Raw genomic sequence first — 25,039 nt, 5'->3', positions numbered from 1 at the left:
CTGATAGATATAAAAGTTGAGGTGAAAGCAGAAGAAGAAGAGGCGTATGTGAGGGATGATCAGCAGTCTATGGAGGAGGATGGAATAACGGGGACATTTATAGAGGAGGACACTCCTACAGAGATCAGCACAGGTGGGTCATGAACACTAAATCCATTCCTCCACCCATACTGCTCACTGATTGGTCCAGAGTAGGGCGGGGACTGGGTGATATCAGCCTGTAATCCCCTGGTCACTTTCCTGAGCTGTGTTCCCCGTCCTGTATTCCTGGATTTCTCTCGGATAATCTTCCTTCTCTGTGCTGCAGACACAATTTATGTCTCTAGACTGGATTTATGGAGATTCTGGGGATCAGCTGGAAGCTAAATATTAATTCATTGCCTCTGCTCAACGTAGACACCTGTCAGAGCCTAGACTTGAACCCAGGACCTCTACTGTGTCTGGTAGTAACTCTTCGCACTGAGCTACCTGATATAATGGACGGCACTTTGCTTAATCCATTGCTGTGTTTTCTCCTGAGCCTTGAAATCTTTGCTCCTCCCATGAACTTCCTGATTTAAGCCATGTCTCTGCACTTCCTGGTTGGCAGATTATTGTGTCTTCTCCATCCAATATCTTGCCCTTGTCTCTCATGCTACCTTCTGTACCTTCACTACTGACCTGGAACAACTTGTTACTGACCCTTGGCTTGTTTATTGACTACTACTACTGTGACCTGGTACTAACACGCAGCAAAACCCATACCCACCATCTAGAGCTCTGGTGATACTGGTTAGTGCTTAGACCCCGCACCTCAGGTGAGCCTACGTCATCTGTCATGGTGACCTGCCTGTATACCTATCCTGTTGGTTGGTCTTCTTCTATAAATACTGGTCTCTGAGCCTGAGCTCTGACCAGCACAGAAAAATCTGACCCAAACATGGAGGCCGCTATAGCCTACCAAGAAAAATGTTCCGAACTGGAAAGTGTAGTAAAGGGGCAACAGGAGAAAATCCATCACTGCAAAGATGATTGCTGGGCATATGTTCCCGTGATGTTGCTAACACAGGCATGCCTCTGTCATGATGAGTGATAGAGGGGGTGGGGACCCTCGTCCTATAATCCCCTCATCACTGTCCCTCCTATAAAAGACAGTTCTGGTTGTTTCCTCACTCTCTGACTAAGGTCCATGAATAAAGAAATGACCTGGTAGGAGATCAGAGGAGCCATTTCCTAGTTCCCTTGAGGGTGGAATTGTAAGCTCCTCAGAGACCAAGCTGCCTGACGTGAGCGGAGTCCTGGTTTGGGGGAACCAATCAGCTCCTGTCTAGTAATCCTCTTTGTCTTTGTATTTTAGTCCATGGCCGGGAGATGAGGAAAACCTCCGAGGATTGTCTCACTTTGTCTCCAGACTGGAAAGTAGAAGATGAGGACATCACACAGTATAGTCCAGGAGAAAACCCGGCTCCCTTCAATGTCCATCCGGCACCACCCAGTGTAGATGGACCATCGGATTCCTCGTATCATGAGGAACCTCAGACTGTGCAGGACCGGGCCGGCCTTCCAACAGGGAAGAGCTTCTCCTGTACTGAGTGTGGGAAGGGTTTCTGTTCTAAATACAAACTTAATGTGCATAAAAGATCTCACACGGGGGAGAAGCCGTATTCCTGTCCTGAGTGCGGGAAATGTTTTTCAAGGAAGACTTGTCTTTACACACATCAGAGATCTCACACGGGAGAGAAGCTGCATTCCTGTCCTGAGTGTGGGAAAAGTTTTTCACAGAAGTCCAGTCTTTACACACATCAGAAATCTCACACGGGAGATAAACCGTATTCCTGTCCTGAGTGTGGGAAAAGTTTTTCACAGAAGTCCAGTCTTTGCACACATCAGAGATCTCACACCGGGGAGAAGCCATATTCCTGTCCTGAGTGTGGAAAGTGTTTTTCAGATAAGTCCAATCTTTACACACATCAGAGATCTCACACAGGGGAGAAGCCTTATTTCTGTCCTGAGTGCGGGAAATGTTTTACAAAGTCTTCCAATCTTTACACACATCAGCGATCTCACACAGGGGAGAAGCCGTACTGCTGTCCTGAGTGTGGGAAATGTTTTTCACAGACGTCCAGTCTTCATAAACATCAAAGATCTCACACGGGAGAGAAGCCACTTTCCTGTCCTGAGTGAGGGAAATGTTCCTCACTGAAGTCCTGTCTTCCTGTACATCAGGGGTCCCACACAACCCTGGAGGTGTATTAGTGCCTTGAGTGCAGGAAATGTCTTCTAGATGAATGTTGCTGGACATCCCAACTCTCATGTGGGGAAGAAGCACCCCCTGATATACACCTCAGATATACTCCATGGCTGATCTTCATCATGGAAGAAACAGTCCATAAGGAGATCAGAGGTCCCCAAAGACATGGATGAAGTGTGGGACCGGGTTGGCCATTGATAGCAGGAGAAGAATAAAAATGGAGTCCTGCCCTGTGATTGGCTGAGTACATTTTGTGGTGGGAGATTTCACAAACACTTGGAGGTCTTTTTAAAAAAAAATGGTTCTACCTCCTGTATACCGGACACTTCCACCCCCTTCCTGCCTAGGCTGACTGGTAACTATCAGCGCTCTCACACTTTGAATGACAATTATACAGTCATGCAACATTGTACCCAAATTATATTTTTGTAATTTTTTCACACAAATAGATATTTATTTTGGTGGTATTTAAACACCACTTTTTACCATTTTTGCTTGTTTCTTGTTTTTACAAATAAATGGTCTTTCCTTATAAATGTAGACAAAGGTGTATTCTGCGCCATTTCTTGGGTACAATAACCCCAATCAGTGTCTATGATTCAGTGTGTAGGAGAGTTATAGAGTCTAGTAGAGAAACAATCTCCTGCGCCACAATATAAATGTAGATAATTTAAGCAGCCTGTATTAAAGGTGCCACAGCCACAGCACCAAAATCATCAACTAAAGTATATAAACCAATTAATACGGCGCTATACTAACAAACAAGCGATACAATAAGAATAAACACATAAAACTGACATTAGTGTAGGGTGAGGTGGACGGCTATGAGAGTATCATGCATTGGAGTGACAGGAAACATATGGTGAATATTGTCCTTAGTGAATCACACAGACTTCATGCAGGTGTGAGCTGCAATGTGCCAATCTTCTAAGGCTGGGGTGCCCCCTCACCTTCCTGCTCAGGCCCCCAGGGACCAAAGAGCCTTGGGTAGTAACTGTAATATTCCTCCAGATAACAGGTGGATCCCTCTGGCAGTAATGATGTAACTCACTCCTCCTGGTTAGCCTCAGCACTAGATGGTAAGCCTCAGCAATCGTTGGTATCCGTGGTGTCTCTCCGGTAATGGCTCTCCAATACGGTCACCAGTGAGGCAAGAGAGACTTATATAGTGTAAAACCTTTTATTTATTTTTAAAAGAAACTAAGAGCCTACTTACACAGATCTTCAGACAAGCAAGCCTTTACACCACTCCAAGGGTGTACTGTATTCGGAAAACGGAGCACCAAGATGGCGCCCACGCCGGATATGACGTCAGGCCGTCGATCGTAAGAAGCTCCTCCCACTGGCGTATCTACGCGTTACGTCACTCAAACACGTGACTTCGTCAGGATATACGCCTACTACTGGTGGAGCTTAATTTATTTGGTCGATTAGCCAATCAGCATTTCTACTAGGCGGTGCCAGCCGCCATTAAGGTGAAGTACAATACCGAAGACGATCTTCTGTATGCATTTGCGGCAATACGTACATTCAATACCGGAGTTGGTGGCCATAACAATATTGATTAAAATAATTAGGACGCATAATGATGCATAATGTATAAAAGGTGATAAAATGTGAATATAGATAAAAATAAAAGTAAAAATAGGTTGTCTTAGTGGGTAAGGTGCAAGCTCCAATCACAGGGCTAAGCACCCTAAGGTGGCACTCTACACATATCGACCGCCATACAGTACCACAAGGGAGAAAACATATATTGCCAATTGGATATGTGGGATCTATTATAAATCCAAAGACCCCCGCATTGTATGGTAATACATACTAGGTTAAAGTAAAAATAAATGAGTATAACCGAAAAATGCCACAAAGGCCCATTTATACAGTACACCATAGAGATGGTTACTATACATAGCATGTAAATATTGGACAAGCGATGGAAGGCCTAATACAGAGTGTGAAAAGTAACTAATGGGGGGTGATAGAAACCTGATTAGAAATTGCTGATGAAGCAATTCAGGTCGAATTCAACATTGAGGCCCCTAGGGGCTTGTGACCTCATAGGAAAATCCATTTGGATTCCATTTGGCTAATAGATCTAACTTTGTTACTCCCCCTCCAGTGCCTTTTATATTTCTCTATTCCCCAGAATTTGAGTTTAGAGGGGTCGTTATGATGATGGGTAGCGAAATGCCTGGGAACACTATGTTTGGTATGGCCCTTTTTAATATTTTGTATATGTTCCCTAATCCTCTTCCACATGGGCCTCTTAGTTCTTCCTATGTATTGTAACCCACACTCACACTGCAGGCAATACACTACCCCCTCAGTATGACATGTTATAAACTCCTTGATAGTATATGTCATTCCTGTAGTAGTTGCTTGAAATTGTTTCGTTCTCCTATTGACCCCCTTTGTAGCCTTACACGCATAGCATGTATTGCACGGGTAGAAGCTCTTTAGATCGAAAAGTGTAGTGCTGCGATTGGTCTGAGGGGGGTCGATCACATTTTTGACTATACTAGTTCTAATGCTAGGAGCCTTCCTATATATGAATAGTGGTTTGGCGGGTAGGACCTTTTCTAAATGAGGATCCGATTGGAGGATGGGCCAGTACTTCTTAAATAGTTTCTCAATTTTCTTGTAATGCATATTGTAATCTAAAATAATAGATACATGGTCATCTAGATGTGCCTCCCTATTCTTATCTATCAGTAATTGGGTTCTGTCCATTTTCCCCACTTCTTCGATTTTTTTGGAAATAAAATGTTTACTATAGCCTTTTTGTTCGAATCTATCCCCTAGCTTTTGGACCTGGTTGTTATAATCCTCTATATTGGTGCAATTTCTCCTTAAACGGATAAACTGACCCTTGGGAATATTCAAGAGCCACTTAGGATAGTGGCAACTGTCCAGCGCAATGTAGCCATTACGGTCAACATTTTTAAAATAAGTGGTGGTGATCAGTCTGTTTCTTTTAATTGAAATATTCAAATCCAAGAAATGAATGGACTCTTCACTAGTTTCCCATGAAAGTGAAATATTTTTATCATTAGAGTTAAGTGTTTGTAGAAATGACTGTAGGGAGATCTCATCATCCCTCCAGAATATTATCACGTCATCTATGTAACGTTTGTATAGCGCCAACTCCTTAGGTGTTTGGAGATAGATGGAATATTGTTCCCAGTGGGCCATAAACAGGTTGGCCACACTCGGGGCGAAGCAGGCGCCCATGGCAACTCCACTTATTTGTTTAAAGTATTGGTGTCCATGCCAAAAATAATTGTGGGTGAGGCAAAAATCTAGACAGTCAATAATATACTTCTGCTGTTTCACTTGCAGATTGCTATATTTACTCAAGCCCCAATTTGTAGATGAAATTGCATTTTCATGGTCAATTATAGTATATAGGGAGGAGACATCAGCAGTGGCTATTCTTAAATTGTCCGTATTCTGGATGGTATCAAGTAATTGGATCAGATGTTTAGTGTCCCTAAGGTAAGCTCGTGTCTCTTTAACTAGAGGTTGTAAAAAGATGTCTACATATTGTCCCAGTCTGGATAGAATGGAGTCGATGCCGTTCACTATAGGCCTCCCTGGGGGGTTATAGAGATCCTTATGGATTTTAGGGACTAGGTAGATGACCGGTATCCTACATGTGTCAGGTATCAAAGATCTTATAACATGTCATACTGAGGGGGTAGTGTATTGCCTGCAGTGTGAGTGTGGGTTACAATACATAGGAAGAACTAAGAGGCCCATGTGGAAGAGGATTAGGGAACATATACAAAATATTAAAAAGGGCCATACCAAACATAGTGTTCCCAGGCATTTCGCTACCCATCATCATAACGACCCCTCTAAACTCAAATTCTGGGGAATAGAGAAATATAAAAGGCACTGGAGGGGGAGTAACAAAGTTAGATCTATTAGCCAAATGGAATCCAAATGGATTTTCCTATGAGGTCACAAGCCCCTAGGGGCCTCAATGTTGAATTCGACCTGAATTGCTTCATCAGCAATTTCTAATCAGGTTTCTATCACCCCCCATTAGTTACTTTTCACACTCTGTATTAGGCCTTCCATCGCTTGTCCAATATTTACATGCTATGTATAGTAACCATCTCTATGGTGTACTGTATAAATGGGCCTTTGTGGCATTTTTCGGTTTTTAATATATTTTTTATATATACTCATTTATTTTTACTTTAACCTAGTATGTATTACCATACAATGCGGGGGTCTTTGGATTTATAATAGATCCCACATATCCAATTGGCAATATATGTTTTCTCCCTTGTGGTACTGTATGGCGGTCGATATGTGTAGAGTGCCACCTTAGGGTGCTTAGCCCTGTGATTGGAGCTTGCACCTTACCCACTAAGACAACCTATTTTTACTTTTATTTTTATCTATATTCACATTTTATCACCTTTTATACATTATGCATCATTATGCGTCCTAATTAATTTAATCAATATTGTTATGGCCACCAACTCCGGTATTGAATGTACGTATTGCCGCAAATGCATACAGAAGATCGTCTTCGGTATTGTACTTCACCTTAATGGCGGCTGGCACCGCCTAGTAGAAATGCTGATTGGCTAATCGACCAAATAAATTAAGCTCCACCAGTAGTAGGCGTATATCCTGACGAAGTCACGTGTTTGAGTGACGTAACGCGTAGATACGCCAGTGGGAGGAGCTTCTTACGATCGACGGCCTGACGTCATATCCGGCGTGGGCGCCATCTTGGTGCTCCGTTTTCCGAATACAGTACACCCTTGGAGTGGTGTAAAGGCTTGCTTGTCTGAAGATCTGTGTAAGTAGGCTCTTAGTTTCTTTTAAAAATAAATAAAAGGTTTTACACTATATAAGTCTCTCTTGCCTCACTGGTGACCGTATTGGAGAGCCATTACCGGAGAGACACCACGGATACCAACGATTGCTGAGGCTTACCATCTAGTGCTGAGGCTAACCAGGAGGAGTGAGTTACATCATTACTGCCAGAGGGATCCACCTGTTATCTGGAGGAATATTACAGTTACTACCCAAGGCTCTTTGGTCCCTGGGGGCCTGAGCAGGAAGGTGAGGGGGCACCCCAGCCTTAGAGGATTGGCACATTGCAGCTCACACCTGCATGAAGTCTGTGTGATTCACTAAGGACAATATTCACCATATGTTTCCTGTCACTCCAATGCATGATACTCTCATAGCCGTCCACCTCACCCTACACTAATGTCAGTTTTATGTGTTTATTCTTATTGTATCGCTTGTTTGTTAGTATAGCGCCGTATTAATTGGTTTATATACTTTAGTTATAGAGTCTACAAACTATGGGAGAGATGTCTGAAAATCCATCATGTCTGATGACGGCAGATCTCATTTCTGAGGATCAAAAACACCAGAACGGTACAAATTGTCAGAACTTTATCTGTGAGGAAATAATCCGTATACAATTCATGGAAACAGGCGGGATCTGGAATGAAGGAGATTCCCTACTAATTCTCACAAAGTAACCGACATCCCAGTTCTGTATTTGTGATAATTGGAAGACAAAATAAAACGCAATAATGTGCAAAAATATATATTTATTAATAATATAAATCAGTACAAAATGGGGATGAAATATAATAGGTGATGATAAATAATAAACAATACAAGATAACAGTACAATGATCTAATCCACAATAATGGGGAGAAATACAAGCCAGCAATTACTTCCAAATATTAATGAATTACATCCAACTGTCTGGAAATGTCGTGTAAGAAATCAGTAACTCAGCAACATGTGACAACAGATATACAAATCCCCCCCGTGATCTCTCTACACCCAGATATTCAACGCTCAACGTGTACCTTGTCATGACTTGATCTGGAATCCCATACACAGGCCAATCCAATCCGCTTACAATCTGAGATGAAGATGTAATGTTACATGAAGTAGTCTACCTTGTCATATATATACTGTATACATCCGGATAAACCATTTTGAGTCTAGACCTACTAGCCAGGCACAAACCTTACTCTCCACCAGTTGCCCCACCCAACCTTGCCCAGGTCCACCTCCAACCCCAGCCCATCCCCCAACCCTGTCCCTAGCCCTGCCCCCAACCACACCCCCTTAAAGCTTATGAAATTACATTTTTCTTTAGAATAAAGAGTCCAAAATATAAAAAAACTGCAATTATAACTTTATTATGTCACTTTAAACATCACAGCAATAGCTGAATAGCAATCGGGTGCAATCAAAATATCAAGTTTTACAGCTTTAAACCTGGAGTGAACATTTTGTATTTCTTTTGTTTATCTCCGGCATCTTTAGTAACTGCAGTAAAGTCTCATTTAAAGGATGTAAGTTTAGTTTACAGAAGTATAGCATAAGAAAAAGTGCTTATTTTGATGCCAAAAAACATGGAATAATAATTACTGTAAACATGTTGTATTTGTTATCTCCAGCAGAGACCTTAGAGAAGTGCGGCATTAAGAAAAAAGAAAAAAGTGCCTCTTTTGATGGCCAAAAAACATAAATAACAATAGTAAACATTTTGCATTTTTTATCTCCAGCATCTTATTAAAAGAGAGCTTAGAGAAGTAGTGCATTAAGAATAAACAAAGAAGTGCTTATTTAGATGCCAAAAAACATGGCATAACAATAGTAACCATTGTAACATAGAGCAGCCATGGTTTGTGTTGTACAGCAGGACCAAGACTTGTGTAATACTCTTTTTCTGATGCAAAATACCACTTCAGTGGCTGTGTGTGGATTGTATTCTATTCAATTAAGAAAATAAAACACCAAAAAATAATTATTTGGATGCCAAAAAGCAGTAGGAAGCCAGTTTCACATCAAGATTTGCTATGGTTTTCATTGTACAGCAGGACCAAGACTTGTGTAACGTCCCCTTTCTGATACAAAATACCACTTCAATGGCTGTGTGTGGATTGTAATCTTTTAGTGGTGGTCCATTAACAGCAATCATCAGAAGATCATCCAAAGTCTCCCGTGTCAGTGATGAACGATAGACCGTCTTTATTCTGATTTGGTAGCTATAGCCACGTTCACATGAGGCGATTGTTGGGGAAGTACGGCACAGAAATTGATCAGAGGGAGTATGTTGCTGAATCTTTCTGCTGATTCAATCTTTTCAGAGTCTCATTAAAAGAGTCCATTTGGAATGGAGAGTTTGAGGTCAGCCCACTCTGCTTCTAACAGCTCAATTTTGTCTTCAAACTGAATATCAAAAACATGTTTTGCAATTCTGTGCAACTCAGTCCATCCAAAGTTGGGGATGTGAGCTTTGTCTGGCCAAGACACGCTGTTCAATATATGGACAGATTGTACAATATCTGAGGAGAACGAGGAAAGCCTCAAAATGAAATCTCTTTCTGCTTTGGCCAATACAGATTGGCCTATAGACTGAAATTCTGTCACCACCTTGAAGGTTGGTCAGCTGCAGCCCATGTCGTTTTCCATCTTCTGTAAACTGACTAAGAAATTCAAGTTCATTTTTTCCTTTCCCATCAGAAAGATCCTGAAGAGTTTTAGCTGCTTGTTCTAGTTTGTTTTTTACCTGACAGATCATAAGTTCCTTGTTCTGAAGACTCTCTGACAAAGGTTTCAGCTTGCTAGAAAAATCGAATAGGAAATGCAAAAGTTTCACAAACTTCATCTGTTTCAGGTCTTTCAGGATGCCTTTAACTTTAGCAGTCACATGATCCCTCAGATGATATCTGCTCAGAATGGCTCCCTACTGTCTTCCAGTGTTGCAGAAAAGCACACAAGGCCTCGACTTTGCTGCATAACCAGCGCACTGTGTGTACATCTTTCATTTTCAAGATTTCCTCAAAGTGTCTGCGAGATCTTTACTGGTTGGCAACCCTTCTTGATCCACGTTACAAGGGTGAAGGTGCAGAGCTCATCCAGTCTTCCCAGAGGGAGCAGAGGATGAAACATCCTGAGGACGCCTTGAAATTGTGCAACACCTTTCCAGATACTGGGAGGTCACCATTTCCTGGACAACGTGTTTCTGAGGCTTCATTCTGTCAAAGGAAGAGCGGTGGAGAAGGCGGCCAGCTGACCGATTAAACAGTTCTTTAGTCCTCAGCGCCCAGGACTGTTAGGTTTAAGCACCCATCGGCAGGGTCTGCATCATATGGTGCAGGATTATCTAGGGGCAAGAACAGACTTGGAGACCTTTCCAACTGATCATCCACTGGGTTACTGGGTCTTGAGGATGGATCACTGGCCAGAACTTGCTCAATATGCCATCGAGCTACTGGCCTGTCCTGCATCCAGCGTGCTTTCTGAACGGACATTCAGTGCTGCTGGAGGTTTTGTGATGGATAAGAGTGCGTCTGTCCACAGACTCCGCTGACCAGCTGACATTTATCAACATGAATCAACCCTGGATAATTTTTCTATAATTTTTAACAGTTCTCAACTGCAGGGCCCATGACTGCACCCAGCAATAGTAACTGTGAGGGGACACAGTGTTCAGGCACCATCAACACTGAAGGCCACATTTTTCTATACCTGTATGAGAGGTGCATTACATATAATTAGAATTTTTAGAGCCGGGTCCAATCCTGCACTTGTCAAGAATAACTCTGAAGGGTTACGGTGTCAGTCCTGCTGCAGCAGGTTCTATACATTGTACAGATGTGCAACTTTGCAGGTAGTTTAAGGGACCCCCAGGCATGATATTTAAATGAATATTTATTTTTTTTACTTTAAGCCAGTGCTTCTCAAATAGTGGGGCGCGCCCCCCAGGAAGGGCGTGAGGCTCCGTCAAGAGGGGTGCGTACAGGGGTGGGCAGAGGGCTGCTGTCTCTTACCTGGCTCCCACGATGATCCATCCAGGAAGCGCTGCTCCTTCCGTCACTCTGGCCACTCCCTCACTCCTGCCGCTTGGCTCCGCCTCCTCACCGGTGATTGGCCGCCAGAACTGTAGCTCAGGAAAGGTACACAGGTGGCCAATCACGGGCGAGGAGGCGGAGCTGAGCGGACCCGCGAAAATCGAGTGAGGGAAAAGCCGGTAAGTGTGCAGTGCAGAGGTGCTGCTGCAACCACATATGCTGGCTGCAGCAGCACCATACTGCAACAGGGGTCAGCAAGTGTCATTGGTGTCAGTGGGAGGAATAGTGCTGCATCATTGGTGTCACTGATACTAATGATGGGGCATTATTCCTCCCACTGACACCAACGATGGGGCACTATTCCTCCCACTGACACCAATGATGGGGCACTATTCCTCCCACTGATACTAATGATGGGGCATTATTCCTCCCACTGACACCAATGATGGGGCACTATTCCTCCCACTGACACCAATGATGGGGCACTATTCCACTGACACCAATGATGGGGCACTATTCCTCCCACTGACACCAATGATGGGGCACTATTCCTCCCACTGACACCAATGATGGGGCACTATTCCTCCCACTGATACTAATGATGGGGCACTATTCCTCCCACTGACACCAATGATGGGGCACTATTCCTCCCACTGACACCAATGATGGGGCATTATTCCTCCCACTGACACCAATGATGGGGCACTATTCCTCCCACTGATACTAATGATGGGGCACTATTCCTCCCACTGACACCAATGATGGGGCACTATTCCTCCCACTGACACTAATGATGGGGCACTATTCCTCCCACTGACACCAATGATGGGGCACTATTCCTCCCACTGACACCAATGATGGGGCACTATTCCTACTTATAACAATTTTATAGACAAATGATACTATTTACAGTCGCGCGGGGGGGCGCAAATTGTTTTCTTCTTCCTAGGGGGGGCATGACAGAAAATAATTGAGAAGCACTGCTTTAAGCAATGAAAAATAACTGCCCCTTTAAAAACTGTACTATTAGAATTTTTTTTCCACTGATTCATGTCCATCAGGGCAGTACCCGAGTCCCCATACCACTTTTATTGCTGACACCTAGCATATAATCCTTCAAAATGGGCACTTTTGAATTTTCAAGTTCGAGTCCCATAGGTTCGATGTTGGCGGCAAACGTTTGGTCTGTTCGAATGTTCTACCATGAACAGAACCGGGGGGTGTTCAGCCCATCACTAGTGATAAACTAGAAGTGCAGAGAGAGAGCACACAGAGCAGATCACACAAAACCCAACATACGGGGTATATTGGGGAATGTGAGGGCACAGTATGGATAACAAGACAAAGCACAACAAAATAGTCCACCAGGTAGCAATGTAATACCACATAGATAGTCCATGTAGGATGGCCAAGCAAAATGGAAAACCAGTACACCAGGCCACCAGACGGTATGGCAAGGGGAATATACCCAGCCCACAGGGTGAATACAGCATAGCAGTGGTTAAGTCCAGCACACTAGGCAGGGATCTACGCGGACCAGGGTAGGATATAGCAAGGGTCAAATCCAGCTGATACAGCAGGGATCCGGGCAGACAAGTGGTTGAGTCCAGCACAGGGCAGGGATCTGGGCAGACAAGTGGTTGAGTCCAGCACAGGGCAGAGATCTGGGCAGACAAGTGGTTGAGTCCAGCACAGGGCAGGGATCCGGGCAGACAAGTGGTTGAGTCCAGAACAAGGCAGGGATCTGGGCAGACATGTGGTTGAGTCCAGCACAGGGCAGGGATCCGAGCAGACAGGTGGTTGAGTCCAGCACAGGGCAGGGATCTGGGCAGACAAGTGGTTGAGTCCAGCACAGGGCAGGGATCCGGGCAGACAAGTGGTTGAGTCCAGCACAGGGCAGGGATCCGGGCAGACAAGTGGTTGAGTCCAGCACAGGGCTGGGATCCGGGCAGACAAGTGGTTGAGTCCAGAACAAGGCAGGGATCTGGGCAGACGTGGTTGAGTCCAGCACAGGGCAGGGATCCGGGCAGACAAGTGGTTGAGTCCAGAACAAGGCAGGGATCTGGGCAGACGTGGTTGAGTCCAGCACAGGGCAGGGATCTGAGCAGACAGGTGGTTGAGTCCAGCACAGGGCAGGGATCTGAGCAGACAGGTGGCTTAGTCCAGCACAGGGCAGCGATCTGGACAGACAAGTGGTTGAGTCCAGCACAGGGCAGGGATCTGAGCAGACAGGTGGTTTAGTCCAGCACAAGGCAGGGATCTGGGCAGACAAGTGGTTGAGTCCAGCACAGGACAGGGATCTGGGCAGACAAGGGACTAAGTCAGCACAGTATAGGGAACTGGACAGACAAGTGGGGTGATTCAAGCACAGGGCAGAGACCAGGGCAGCATGGTATGGCACATCAAGGGTACAGACTGGCAAACTGCAGCAATCAGATCCAGGAGCCACTTAGTCCAGAGTCCAGGCACTAAGAGGGATGAGCAGCAATAGACACAACATAGGTTCAGGGACTCACCAGTCAACAGAAGTCCAGGCAGCATGGCAGGGAACAGGAGGTCTGGTGGGCAGAGGTTCTTCATATGCTATCTGGTGACATTCTCCCTTACAAACATATCAAAAACTCAAAATGAACTGCTAAAAAGCACTGCAAAACAAACAAAAAGCAAACTGCCAAGGTGTGAACGGAGCCTTACAGATGTTTCTTGGGCTGCAGTTCCTCTGAGCTCCACAAGGTGGTGATCTCACTTCTGTCCAGACAAAAAGCCTCTATGGAAGACAGACAGGAAGTGATGTCAGGTACAGACAGGAAGTGATGTCAGGTACAGACAGGAAGTGATGTCAGACAAAAAGTTCGAAGTGGTTTTGAAGTCGAAAAGAGACGTTACCAGAAGTGGCAGCAGAGGAGGTAATCAGATGTTATTTCCTATTTACACCCAGTAACCCCCATCATGCCCATCCTCTTCCTCCTTAGTCACGTCCGTCCTCTTCCTCCATAATCACGTCCGTCCTCTTCCTCCATAGTCACGTCCGTCCTCTTCCTCCATAGTCACGTCCGTCCTCTTCCTCCATAATCACGTCCGTCCTCTTCCTCCATAGTCACGTCCGTCCTCTTCCTCCATAGTCACGTCCGTCCTCTTCCTCCATAGTCACGTCCGTCCTCATCATCCATAGTCACGTCAGTCCTCTTCCTCCATAGTCACGTCCGTCCTCTTCCTCCTTAGTCACGTCCGTCCTCTTCCTCCATAGTCACGTCCGTCCTCTTCCTCCATAGTCACGTCCGTCCTCTTCCTCCATAGTCATGTCCGTCCTCTTCCTCCATAGTCACGTCCGTCCTCTTCCTCCATAGTCACGTCCGTCCTCTTCCTCCATAGTCACGTCCGTCCTCTTCCTCCATAGTCACGTCCGTCCTCTTCCTCCATAGTCACGTCCGTCCTCTTCCTCCATAGTCATGTCCGTCCTCTTCCTCCATAGTCACTGTGACGTCTTTTATCTCCAGCAGATGATGATACACACATATATAGTGTGGGAACCCAGATGAACCCCTTCAGGGGCAGAACATTCCCCCACTTCCGGGGCCGGAACATTCTCCTCATTGTGGAGATAAATTCTAGTAATATGGTCCTCTAAACAAACAGCACTGACAATAAATAGACAAGACAAGGACCATCCTGACCATACATGGCCTACAAAGGGCAATGATGACACTACACAGGCAGCCAATGGGCAATCATTACACTATGCAGCCAACACAATGATGGAGTGCCGGGGTCAGGAGTATGGAGCATAGAGCCCCTTACATTGCTGCTCAGGAGGAAGGAAACATTCCCCAGCCGGCCATGAAGAATATGTTCCATCATTGGTGTCAGAGGGAGGGAAATACTGAGGGGTCTGAGGGAAGTAGAGGAGCTGAGGGGTCTCTGAGGAGGTAGTGGGACTAAAGAACTGGATCCTCTGAGGGTTTCCTGCCTTTGAAGGACAATGACCACCTTCACTTACTTTTCTGACCTCCTTAAAGAACTCCTGCCAGCATGTGTAGGAAGTCTTCACCTCACCATCTCACTGGTCAAGAATTATATTGCAAGACACAAAATAGAACAAAGAAGGACACTTGGTCCTTGGGGAGGTCTGAGAGGTTAGTGGGGCTGAAGGACTGTGGGGGCCTCTGAGGGGGTATTCAGGCTGCAAGGCTCTGAGGTAAGAGGGGGCTTTAGGGCTCATAGGAACTCTTGGTCTCTGATGGTCCTCCCACCCCATCTTCCCTTACTTTTCTGACCTCCTTAAAGATCTCCTGCCAGCACGTGTAGGGAGTCTTCACCTCTCCATCTCACTGGTCAAGACACAGAATCGAACAAAGAAGGACACTTGGTCCTTGGGGAGGTCTGTATGCATAGTATTGCTTAATGGGCGGACAGTCCAATACCTTCCCATACCACAGAATCTGGCAGTGCCCGGTGTTGGAAGTCAGAGCCAGAAAAATCCACTGCCACTCTGTACAATGTCCTGGAAATGTCAGAATACTTGACAACTAAGAGATTAAACCCTTCCCCCCTGCTGTCCTCCTCCTACCCACACATAGAAGAGATGAGAACAGACTCCTCCCACACAGCTCTCTACTCCACCAGCACCATCCTCCTGCTACCCAATCCAATCCCTTCTCTTACTGCAGAGAGTGACAGTGACATCACTCCTGTCAGTCAGCAGGCTGCTGGAGATTGGAGCCTTGCAGCCGGAGTTCTGCCAATTATCCTGATTATCCAGCAATTCCGGCCAGCAAGTTCCCCTTCCTGGACCTCATGATGAGCCGACATTGACCTCACAGCACTGTCTCAGAGCAAACAAGTCATAGGAAGGATCATATTTATCATTCCTTGTCTGCAGATCTAATACTCATCAAACCAGTTCAGGGACCAAACAAACCCAACAGAGAAAAGGGGATTTCTGATGCAGCAGGTCAAGAGGGTCCCGGGACCTTTAAAATTTTATAAACCCTAAACAGTCCAGACTAAATGTCTTCCCATGGGGGGAGTAATTCTTCAATGTCCAGCAACCCTCCTATTCCCCCCTCACATCCACATCCTATTATTGTGTGACCAATACCATCCAAATCATTCTTACTTTCATTTCCCAAAGTTATCCGTCTGCAAGGAGACCTGTATAGATCACATGATGGCACCAATGAGGATGGAGGAGGACCGGAGTCACATGACTGAGAAGATACTAAACCTCACCCTGGAGATCATCTACCTGCTGACCGGAGAGGTGAGGAGGATTCTGGGAGGTCACATGACATCACTTATCTCTATTAATAAAACACAACCCTGACCGGAGAGGTGAGGAGGATTCTGGGAGGTCACATGACATCACTCTCATCTCTATTAATAAAACACAGACCTGAGCGGAGAGGTGAGGAGGATTCTGGGAGGTCACATGACAACACTCTTATCTCTATTAATAAAACACAGACCTGACCGGAGAGGTGAGGAGGATTCTGGGAGATCACATGACATCACTCTTATCTCTATTAATAAAACACAGACCTGACCGGAGAGGTGAGGAGGATTCTGGGAGGTCACATGACATCACTCTTCTTTCTATTAATAAAACACAGACCTGACCGGAGAGGTGAGGAGGATTCTGGGAGTCTAACATGATATTCCTATTGGTTCCTCAATACAGAGATTTCCTCTTCTGATGTCAGGTGATCATATGACCATCACAGTGCCTCCATGTGACTCCCTAAACCCTGAGAGACACAACATGGAGAAGATTTTAGAAGTCACCAGAGAGATCACTGAGCTGCTGACAGGAGAGGTGAGCGGTGCCGGGAATTCTGGGACATTCTCCAGTAACAGACAAGGGATGTGTCTGGATGGTGACTGTATCATTGTGTGTGTCAGGTTCCTATAAGGTGTCAGGGTGTCACTGTCTATTTCTCCATGGAGGAGTGGGAGTATTTAGAAGGACACAAGGATCTCTACAAGGACGTCATGATGGACAATCAGCCGCCCCTCACATCACCGGGTAAGAGGAGACTTTATTGTAAAGGAGAGAGCAGTACGGAGGATCCACCTAGATCCCCCATCATCTGATAAACACATAGAAACAATGGATTCAGTCAGTGTGTGTGTTTCCTACAGATGGATCCAGTCATGGGAACCCACCAGAGAGATGTCCCCGTCCTCTGTATTCCCGGGATTCCACACAGGAAGGTCACACCATCCCTCACCATCATCAGGTAGATGAGGAACAATCACTGATAGTATCATTAGGATCTGTACATTATCTGCATTGTTACCATTGATGGCATTTTATTATATATTCAGAGTGGAAACCTGAGAGATCCTAAAGCTGAGGTTAAAGAAGAGATAAAAGAGGAGGAGGATGAGGATGGGGGGATGGAGGAGTCAGAGCTTCTACAGGGACACAAAGATCTGTACAAGGACACCATGGTGGAGTCATCCAGCTACAGGAACCCACCAGAGAGATGTCCCCGTCCTCTGTATTCCCGGGATTCCACACAGGAAGGTCACACCATCCCTCACCATCATCAGGTAGATGAGGAACAATTATTGGTAGTTGTGATTTATACACAGCATGTTTGTTACAATGAATGTTTTATTATATCTTTCAGAGTGGAATCCTCGGGGATGATAATATTGATGTTAAAGAAGAGTATAAAGAGGAGGATGAGGAGTATGGAGTGATGGAGGAGTTTTCAGAAGGACACAAGGATATGATGGAGCCACCTAATACCAGGAACCCACCAGAGAGATGTCCCCGTCCTCTGTATTCCCGGGATTCCACACAGGAAGGTCACACCATCCCTCACTATTACAAGGTTGGTGGGATGGAGCATCTAGAACATGGACTCGTGGAGACAATGTGTGGGTGTTTTTTTATGTGACCTTATATCTTACAGATGATATATTCTCTCATTTCCTTGATTTAGAGTGGAGATCCAATCGATATAGAATTTGAGGTGAAAGCAGAAGAAGAAGAGGCGTATGTGAGGGATGATCAGCAGTCTATGGAGGAGGATGGAATAACGGGGACATTTATAGAGGAGGACACTCCTACAGAGATCAGCACAGGTGGGTCATGAACACTAAATCCATTCCTCCACCCATACTGCTCACTGATTGGTCCAGAGTAGGGCGGGGACTGGGTGATATCAGCCTGTAATCCCCTGGTCACTTTCCTGAGCTGTGTTCCCCGTCCTGTATTCCTGGATTTCTCTCGGATAATCTTCCTTCTCTGTGCTGCAGACACAATTTATGTCTCTAGACTGGATTTATGGAGGTTCTGGGGTTCAGCTGGCAGCAAAATGTTCATTTTTACTATAGACATTACTAGACCTAGGCACCTGGGGTGTGTGATTTTGATCTTATTCCTCATGGTGGTGACATAGCAATTCTCCCAGTATTTGTCACCTGTGCCGGGTGGAGGGATATGTCTGTAGTGTCTCAGACCCAAGTCACTGAGTGCAGTCTCAGGAGATGGGAGGCAGCGGTGTGGGATCTCTGCAACTTGTCTACAGGAAACATTTAAGCTTCCACTGATTACTGAATGCCAATATTATGAGTCCTGACCCCTGCACTATATACTCTGTGTTGTACATTACATACTCCTGACCCCTGCACTATATACTCTATGTTGTACATTACATACTCCTGACCCCTGCACTATATACTGTATGTTGTACATTCCATACTCCTGACTTCTGCTCTCCCCCCTCCCCCCACTGCTATATATACACATAATATGGATTCTCTTTGGTTACACCCATTTCCTACCAGCTGGACATTTTATATCGGATGATGTGATTGGAGCACAGACTTTTACATGGTGATAATAATGTGATAACATCCTCCAACTTTGGACCCTTAAACAGAAAGTGATAATGAGGGAGGAGTCAATACCCCAATGATGGTGGTCTTCAGGATCAGTCCAGTCTTCATCTTGGTTGTTCTCCCCCCATCCTCACTCTCTGACCTCTGGTGGGGCTCAGCCCCGCTGTTCTTCATGACTAAATCATGGACTAAATAAGGAAGTGCAGTACTTCTTGTGTTGGGAAGATGGCGATGAGTGATAGAGGGGGTGGGGACCCTCGTCCTATAATCCCCTCATCACTGTCCCTCCTATAAAAGACAGTTCTGGTTGTTTCCTCACTCTCTGACTAAGGTCCATGAATAAAGAAATGACCTGGTAGGAGATCAGAGGAGCCATTTCCTAGTTCCCTTGAGGGTGGAATTGTAAGCTCCTCAGAGACCAAGCTGCCTGATGTGGGCGGAGTCCTGGTTTGGGGGAACCAATCAGCTCCTGTCTAGTAATCCTCTTTGTCTTTGTATTTTAGTCCATGGCCGGGAGATGAGGAAAACCTCCGAGGATTGTCTCACTTTGTCTCCAGACTGGAAAGTAGAAGATGAGGACATCACACAGTATAGTCCAGGAGAAAACCCGGCTCCCTCCAATGTCCATCCGGCACCACCCAGTGTAGATGGGCCATCGGATTCCTCGTATCCTGAGGAACCTCAGACTGTGCGGGACCGGGCCGGCCTTCCAACAGGGAAGAGCTTCTCCTGTACTGAGTGCGGGAAATGTTTCCGTTATAAATCCTATCTTAATAGGCATCAAAGATCTCACACGGGAGAAAAGCCGTATTCCTGTCCTGAGTGCGGGAAAGGTTTTTCAGCTAAGTCCACTCTGTACAAACATCTGAGATCTCACACGGGGGAGAAGCCACATTCCTGTCCTGAGTGTGGGAAATGTTTTTCACAAAAATACAGTCTTTATAAACATCAGAGATCTCACACAGGGGAAAAGCCATATTCCTGTTCTCAGTGCTGGAAACGTTTTTCACAGAAGTCCGATCTTTCCAGACATCAGAGATCTCACACTGGTGAAAAGCCGTATTCCTGTACTGTGTGCGGGAAATGTTTTACACTGAAGTCTAATCTTTACATACATCAGAGAACTCATACGGGGGAGAAACCGTATGCCTGTCCTGAGTGTGGGAAATGTTTTTCAGACAGGTCCAGTCTTTGTAAACATAAAAGATCTCACACGGGGGGAGAAGCCACTTTCCTGTCCTGAGTGCGGGAAATGTTTTTCAGTGAAGTCCAGTCTGCACAAACATCAGAGATCTCACACAGGGGAGAAGCCATATTCCTGTCCTGAGTGAAGGAAATGTTTCTCACTGAAGTCCTGTCTTCCTGTACATCAGGGATCCCACACAACCCTGGAGGTGTATTAGTGCCTTGAGTGTGGGAAATGTCTTCTAGATGAATGTTGCTGGACATCCCAGCTCTCATGTGGGGAAGAAGCACACCCTGATATACACCTCAGATATACTCCATGGCTGATCTTCATCATGGAAGGAACAGTCCATAAGGAGATGAGAGGCCCCCAAAGACATGGATGAACTGTGGGACCGGGTCGGCCATTGATATCAGGAGAAGAAGTTTTCAATGTATTTCCCATCAATGGAAGACATTCCAGCAGCTCAGATGTGATCCCAATAACATTGGTTCCCCCATTCACACAGGAGGAATGGACATGAACTCTCACTGAGGGAATTGCTATACAAACATTCTATGAATAGACCCCCAAATGTCAGGAGACGTTTCTATAAAGACGGGAAGTATGGAGCAGAGAAATGAAGAGACCTCCCAGCAATGTTATTACCAGGCTGCAGCTAGGGGGAGCTCTAATGTCACCCCAGCAGAGTGATCCCATCTAGCCCACATTAACCCTCTCACTGCCAGAGCTGTTTCTGCATGATTTTGCACACATGGGAAAATGCAGATTTTGGTCCTGAAGATGAGATAAACCCCCAAACATCTATTCTGTGACATCAGAGGCCCTGGAGAATAAAATGGTGGTAGTTCCCATTTTGTATTTCACATGATTAAGCTCAATGATTTATCAAGATTAAATTTCAGTAAATAAATACACTAAATGTCATATTAGAGAACACAAATGTAAGATTTTACTTTTTTTGTGGGGTAAAATACGAGGTTGTGCCGAGTAAATAGACACCCAACATGTCCATCCTTGGAATGGTGTGTGCTGATGAAATGATGGAAAATGTTGGTGCCCTAAACCCCCCCGAGGTGATCATTAACCCTTGTGCTGCCATGGATGGGTGTTGTACTGACCTATAGAACTGCTTCCAGCTGGCCAGGTCAGTACGACGTATGTCCATGGCTTCCCCCTTCTGCTATAACCTCATGGTCTCCTGAGCTTCCCTCCACTCCACAGACCCTCTGCCTGTCCTCTAGGATGGTTCCCTGCACCTCTAACATCCCCCTACAGCACCGATCCCCCCACGCAGCACCCATTGCTCGCCCACAGCACAGATCTACCTTTAGCTTCCCTGCTGCTGGCCTCTTCTCTCCCCTCCCACCAGCTTCAGCTGCTGCAGGGGAGCCACGGGGAATCAAAATGTCTAAATATTTCCCTCTGCCGCTCAGACTCTCCCCTTGTCCTTAGACCTCTTACTGATCCTCTGAAGCACCTTCCCTGCAGTGCTGCTGGCCAGCTTCCCCTCTACCCCCGCCCATGGCTGTAGCTGCTGCTGGAGTGGGAGATCAGTGTCATGTTCAGGATGAAGAGTGGAGGGTTGGCATGTTATGTTTACCAGCCCCTTCCTGAATGAACACAATGAGTGATCAGTACTGATCACGCCTGTGTTCATTCATCACTGAAGCATAGTAAAGAGTGTTTTCTGTGCTATAGTTTCATGAATGAATAGAAGCCTCTGTACAGTAGACTCCTATTTATTCATCTACAGTGCAGCTGAGGTTGCATTGAGGACTCTGAGGGTTTCTTTAGTCCTCTGATATCTAACCATCCCCTTCCCCCACAAAAAAATAAATACAATAAAATTATAAAAACAATTAAAATAATAAAACAGTGAGGCGTCATCCTTACAGAGCACATTACAGCATAGGCCCATGTCAGGCCTTGTTCACCCGCATGTGTATACAGCAGTGCTCTGTGTATCCCTGTACAAGCAGTCCCATTGATGCCAATTGGCACGCAGCGGCTGCACACACACAGCTGCTGATCTCAATCTGACATCCATATGGATGCATGTCCCAGAAGTCACACTGTCTGCATTCGGGGCTGTGCACCCTCATGGATGTCAGGATGGGGGCAGCAGCTGTGTCCTCCATGCAGCCACTGAATCCCCAATGACACCAATGGGACCGCACAGCACGTGTCCATCACCGTGTGGGGAACCGAGGCCTGGCAGGGCGTACACTATAGGATTTCCTGTGTGAACGAGGCCTTAGTAGGACTATAGCAGGAATGTTGTACGTTGTGTTGTGTTTATGTCTCTAATAATGATTTTAGTGTATTTTTAGTGAAAATAGAGATTGGATAAATGTTTGCCCAACTATTGCGGGTCTAATATATCTGTAGCACTTTTTATTATTCCACTGGTTCTATGCTTCCAGAAAATGTCTGGTTTGGGGGTCATTTACAAATTCTGGAAATATTAAGTGAAAAATTATAACCTTCAGATTTTTAGACTAAATTACACATTTACAGTTTTGCAAATATTAGATTTTCACCATTTCCCAAAAAGGCGCAATCTAAAATGTACAAATATTTCTTATTGATTTCTGCAGTTCAGTTTTAGATTTAGTGGGAAGTTAGCGGGAATTTTGTGAGTTTTGTTGTTTGTCTCGGCTAACAATGACTTTTATGTATTTTTTTAGTGAAAATATATATATATTATTATTATTAACATTTGCACAAATATCACGGGACCTGAAAAATCACTAGCACCTTCTTTTATTCTACTGGTCCTAAGCTGTCATAAAATGTACAGTTTGGGGGGGTCCCCTTCTTTTTATTCTCCCGCTTCTATGCTTTCAGAAAATTTACAATTTGGGGGGTCACGTTTTTATTCTCCTGCTTCTATGCTTTCAGAAAATTTACAATTTGGGGGGGTCACGTTTTTATTCTCCTGCTTCTATGCTTTCAGAAAATGTACAGTTTGGGGGGGTCCCCTTCTTTTTATTCTACCTGCCCTATGCTTTCAGAAAATGTACGTTTTAGGGGGGTCACCTTTTTATTCCCCGCTTCTATGCTTTCAGAAAATGTACGTTTTAGGGGGGGTCACCTTTTTATTCTCCCGCTTCTATGCTTTCAGAAAATGTACAGTTTGGGGGGGAGGTCACTTTCTTTTTATTCTGCCGGTACTATGCTTTCATAAAATGTAGTTTGTGGGGGGGGGAGGGAAATTCTCTTCATTCTACCAATCCTATGCTTTCAGAAAATGTGTGATTTGGGGTGTCACCTTCTTTTCATTCTACCCGTCCTATGCTTTCATAAAATGTACGGTTTTATACATTTTGGAAACTGTAAGTGAAAAATTATAATTTTTAGACAAAATTGCTCTTTGACAGTTTTGTGTAGATTTGATTTTATCCATTTTCAAGGCTGTTTGTAAAAAATAAAAAAATGGAAACATTTAAAAAATGGTCTGACCACCTGAGTTTAACCGCTTCCTGCCCACCGTACAGAGAAATGAGGGATGGGGGGGAGCTCTCTTGTTCTGGGAGGACATATGACATCCTCCCACTCTATCTGTGCATGCACACCCCCGGGGACACAGTGGATCACTGATCATGGTAAAGAGCCAATGATGTAGGCTCTACCATGTGATCAGCTGTGTCCAATCACACCTGATCACATGTAAACAGGAAATGCTGCTATCGGCAGTCCTCTCCTCTACACTTTTAATCAGGGCAATGATCATCAGTGCAGCTCCATCAGTGCTGCCTTTCAGTGCCCACCTTTGCCTCCAGTCAGTGTACATCAATGCCAAATATCAATGCCCATCAGAGCAGCCTTTCAGTGTCCACTAGTAATGCCTGTCAATGTCCATCAGTGCCTCCTCATCAGTGCAGTCTATCAGTACCGATCAGTGCTGCCTATCACTGCTGCCTATCAGTGCCCATCAGTGCTGCCTTTCAGTGCCCATCAGTGCTGCCTTTCAGTGCCCATCAGTGCTGCCTTTCAGTGCCCATCACTGATACCTGTCAATGCCCATCAATGCCTCCTCATATGTGCAATCTATCAGTACCCATCAGCGCTGCCTATCAGTGCCAGTTGGTGCTGCCTATCAGTGCCAGTCAGTGCCACCTATCACTGCCAGTCAGTGTCACCTATCAGTGCCCATCAGTGCTACCTTTCAGTGCCCATCAATGATGCCTGTCAGTACCCATCAGTGTCACCTATCAGTACCATCTATCAGTGCAGCCTCATAAGCACACATCAGTGAAGGAGAAAAATGACTTATTTACATTTTATAACAGAAACGTTTTTCAAAATTGTGTCATTTTTGAGTTTGTTAGCAAAAAATAAAAGCCCCACGGTGGTGATTAAATACCACCAAAAGAAAAGAAAAGAAAGCTCTATCTGTCTCAAAAATGATGAAAAGTTGGTGTCATTCAAAGTGTGAGAGCGCTGAAAGCTGAAAACTGGCCTGGGCAGGAAGGGGTGACAGTGCACGGTAGGCAAGGGGTTAAAAGGGGATCTCAGGGCCCGGCAGAGAAAGGGTTAATGCACTGATTGGATCTGATCTGCGCAGCCAGCAGTTCTGGTGCTAGAATGCATGGGGGAGGGGGGGGGGTGACATCCCTGACATGTTCCATAACAAATCAGAAAGCAGGAAGACTGGACTCCATGGCATTGACTCATCACAGATGGGGGCTGTATAGAGCCATGACCCATTTCAGGAAGACATCACCTAGACCCCAGTGAGTTAGGGTGGGGGGTAGATAGGACCATGATGGTGTCTCATCTGCTTTGTACATATCCAAAGAAAGCAGCATCTGTTCTGATCTCTGATGGACTCGATGGTTCAGGAGGATTGTGTGTCAGACATTGTCGGCTGCTTGTCTATAGGGAACAAAGCCCACTTAGACTTTATAAAT

The 25,039-nt window shown here is 45.3% G+C and overlaps 2 protein-coding genes across 2 annotated transcripts in view; both read left to right on the top strand.

Annotated features, from left to right (window-relative positions):
• The window catches only part of LOC149461938 (uncharacterized), a 134,914-nt gene extending 110,908 nt beyond the window's left edge, over nt 1-24,006 (top strand). The window contains exon 5 of the mRNA XM_089677686.1: nt 19,661-24,006. Coding sequence (XP_089533812.1) covers nt 19,661-20,180 — 520 coding nt within the window. The 3' untranslated portion in view covers nt 20,181-24,006. The remainder of the gene's footprint in view (nt 1-19,660) is intronic.
• LOC149461937 (uncharacterized) overlaps nt 1-25,039 on the top strand; it is a 359,663-nt gene that overhangs the window by 225,497 nt on the left and 109,127 nt on the right. The gene's annotated exons all lie outside the window — the stretch shown is intronic.

The sequence above is a fragment of the Staurois parvus genome, unplaced genomic scaffold (assembly GCF_062004578.1).
Source record: "Staurois parvus isolate SC_StPar_1 unplaced genomic scaffold, SC_StPar_1.0 ptg000191l, whole genome shotgun sequence".
Taxonomy (NCBI): domain Eukaryota; kingdom Metazoa; phylum Chordata; class Amphibia; order Anura; family Ranidae; genus Staurois; species Staurois parvus.
Note: the sequence above shows the minus strand (reverse complement) of the source record. Positions and strands in the feature narration are given on the sequence as shown.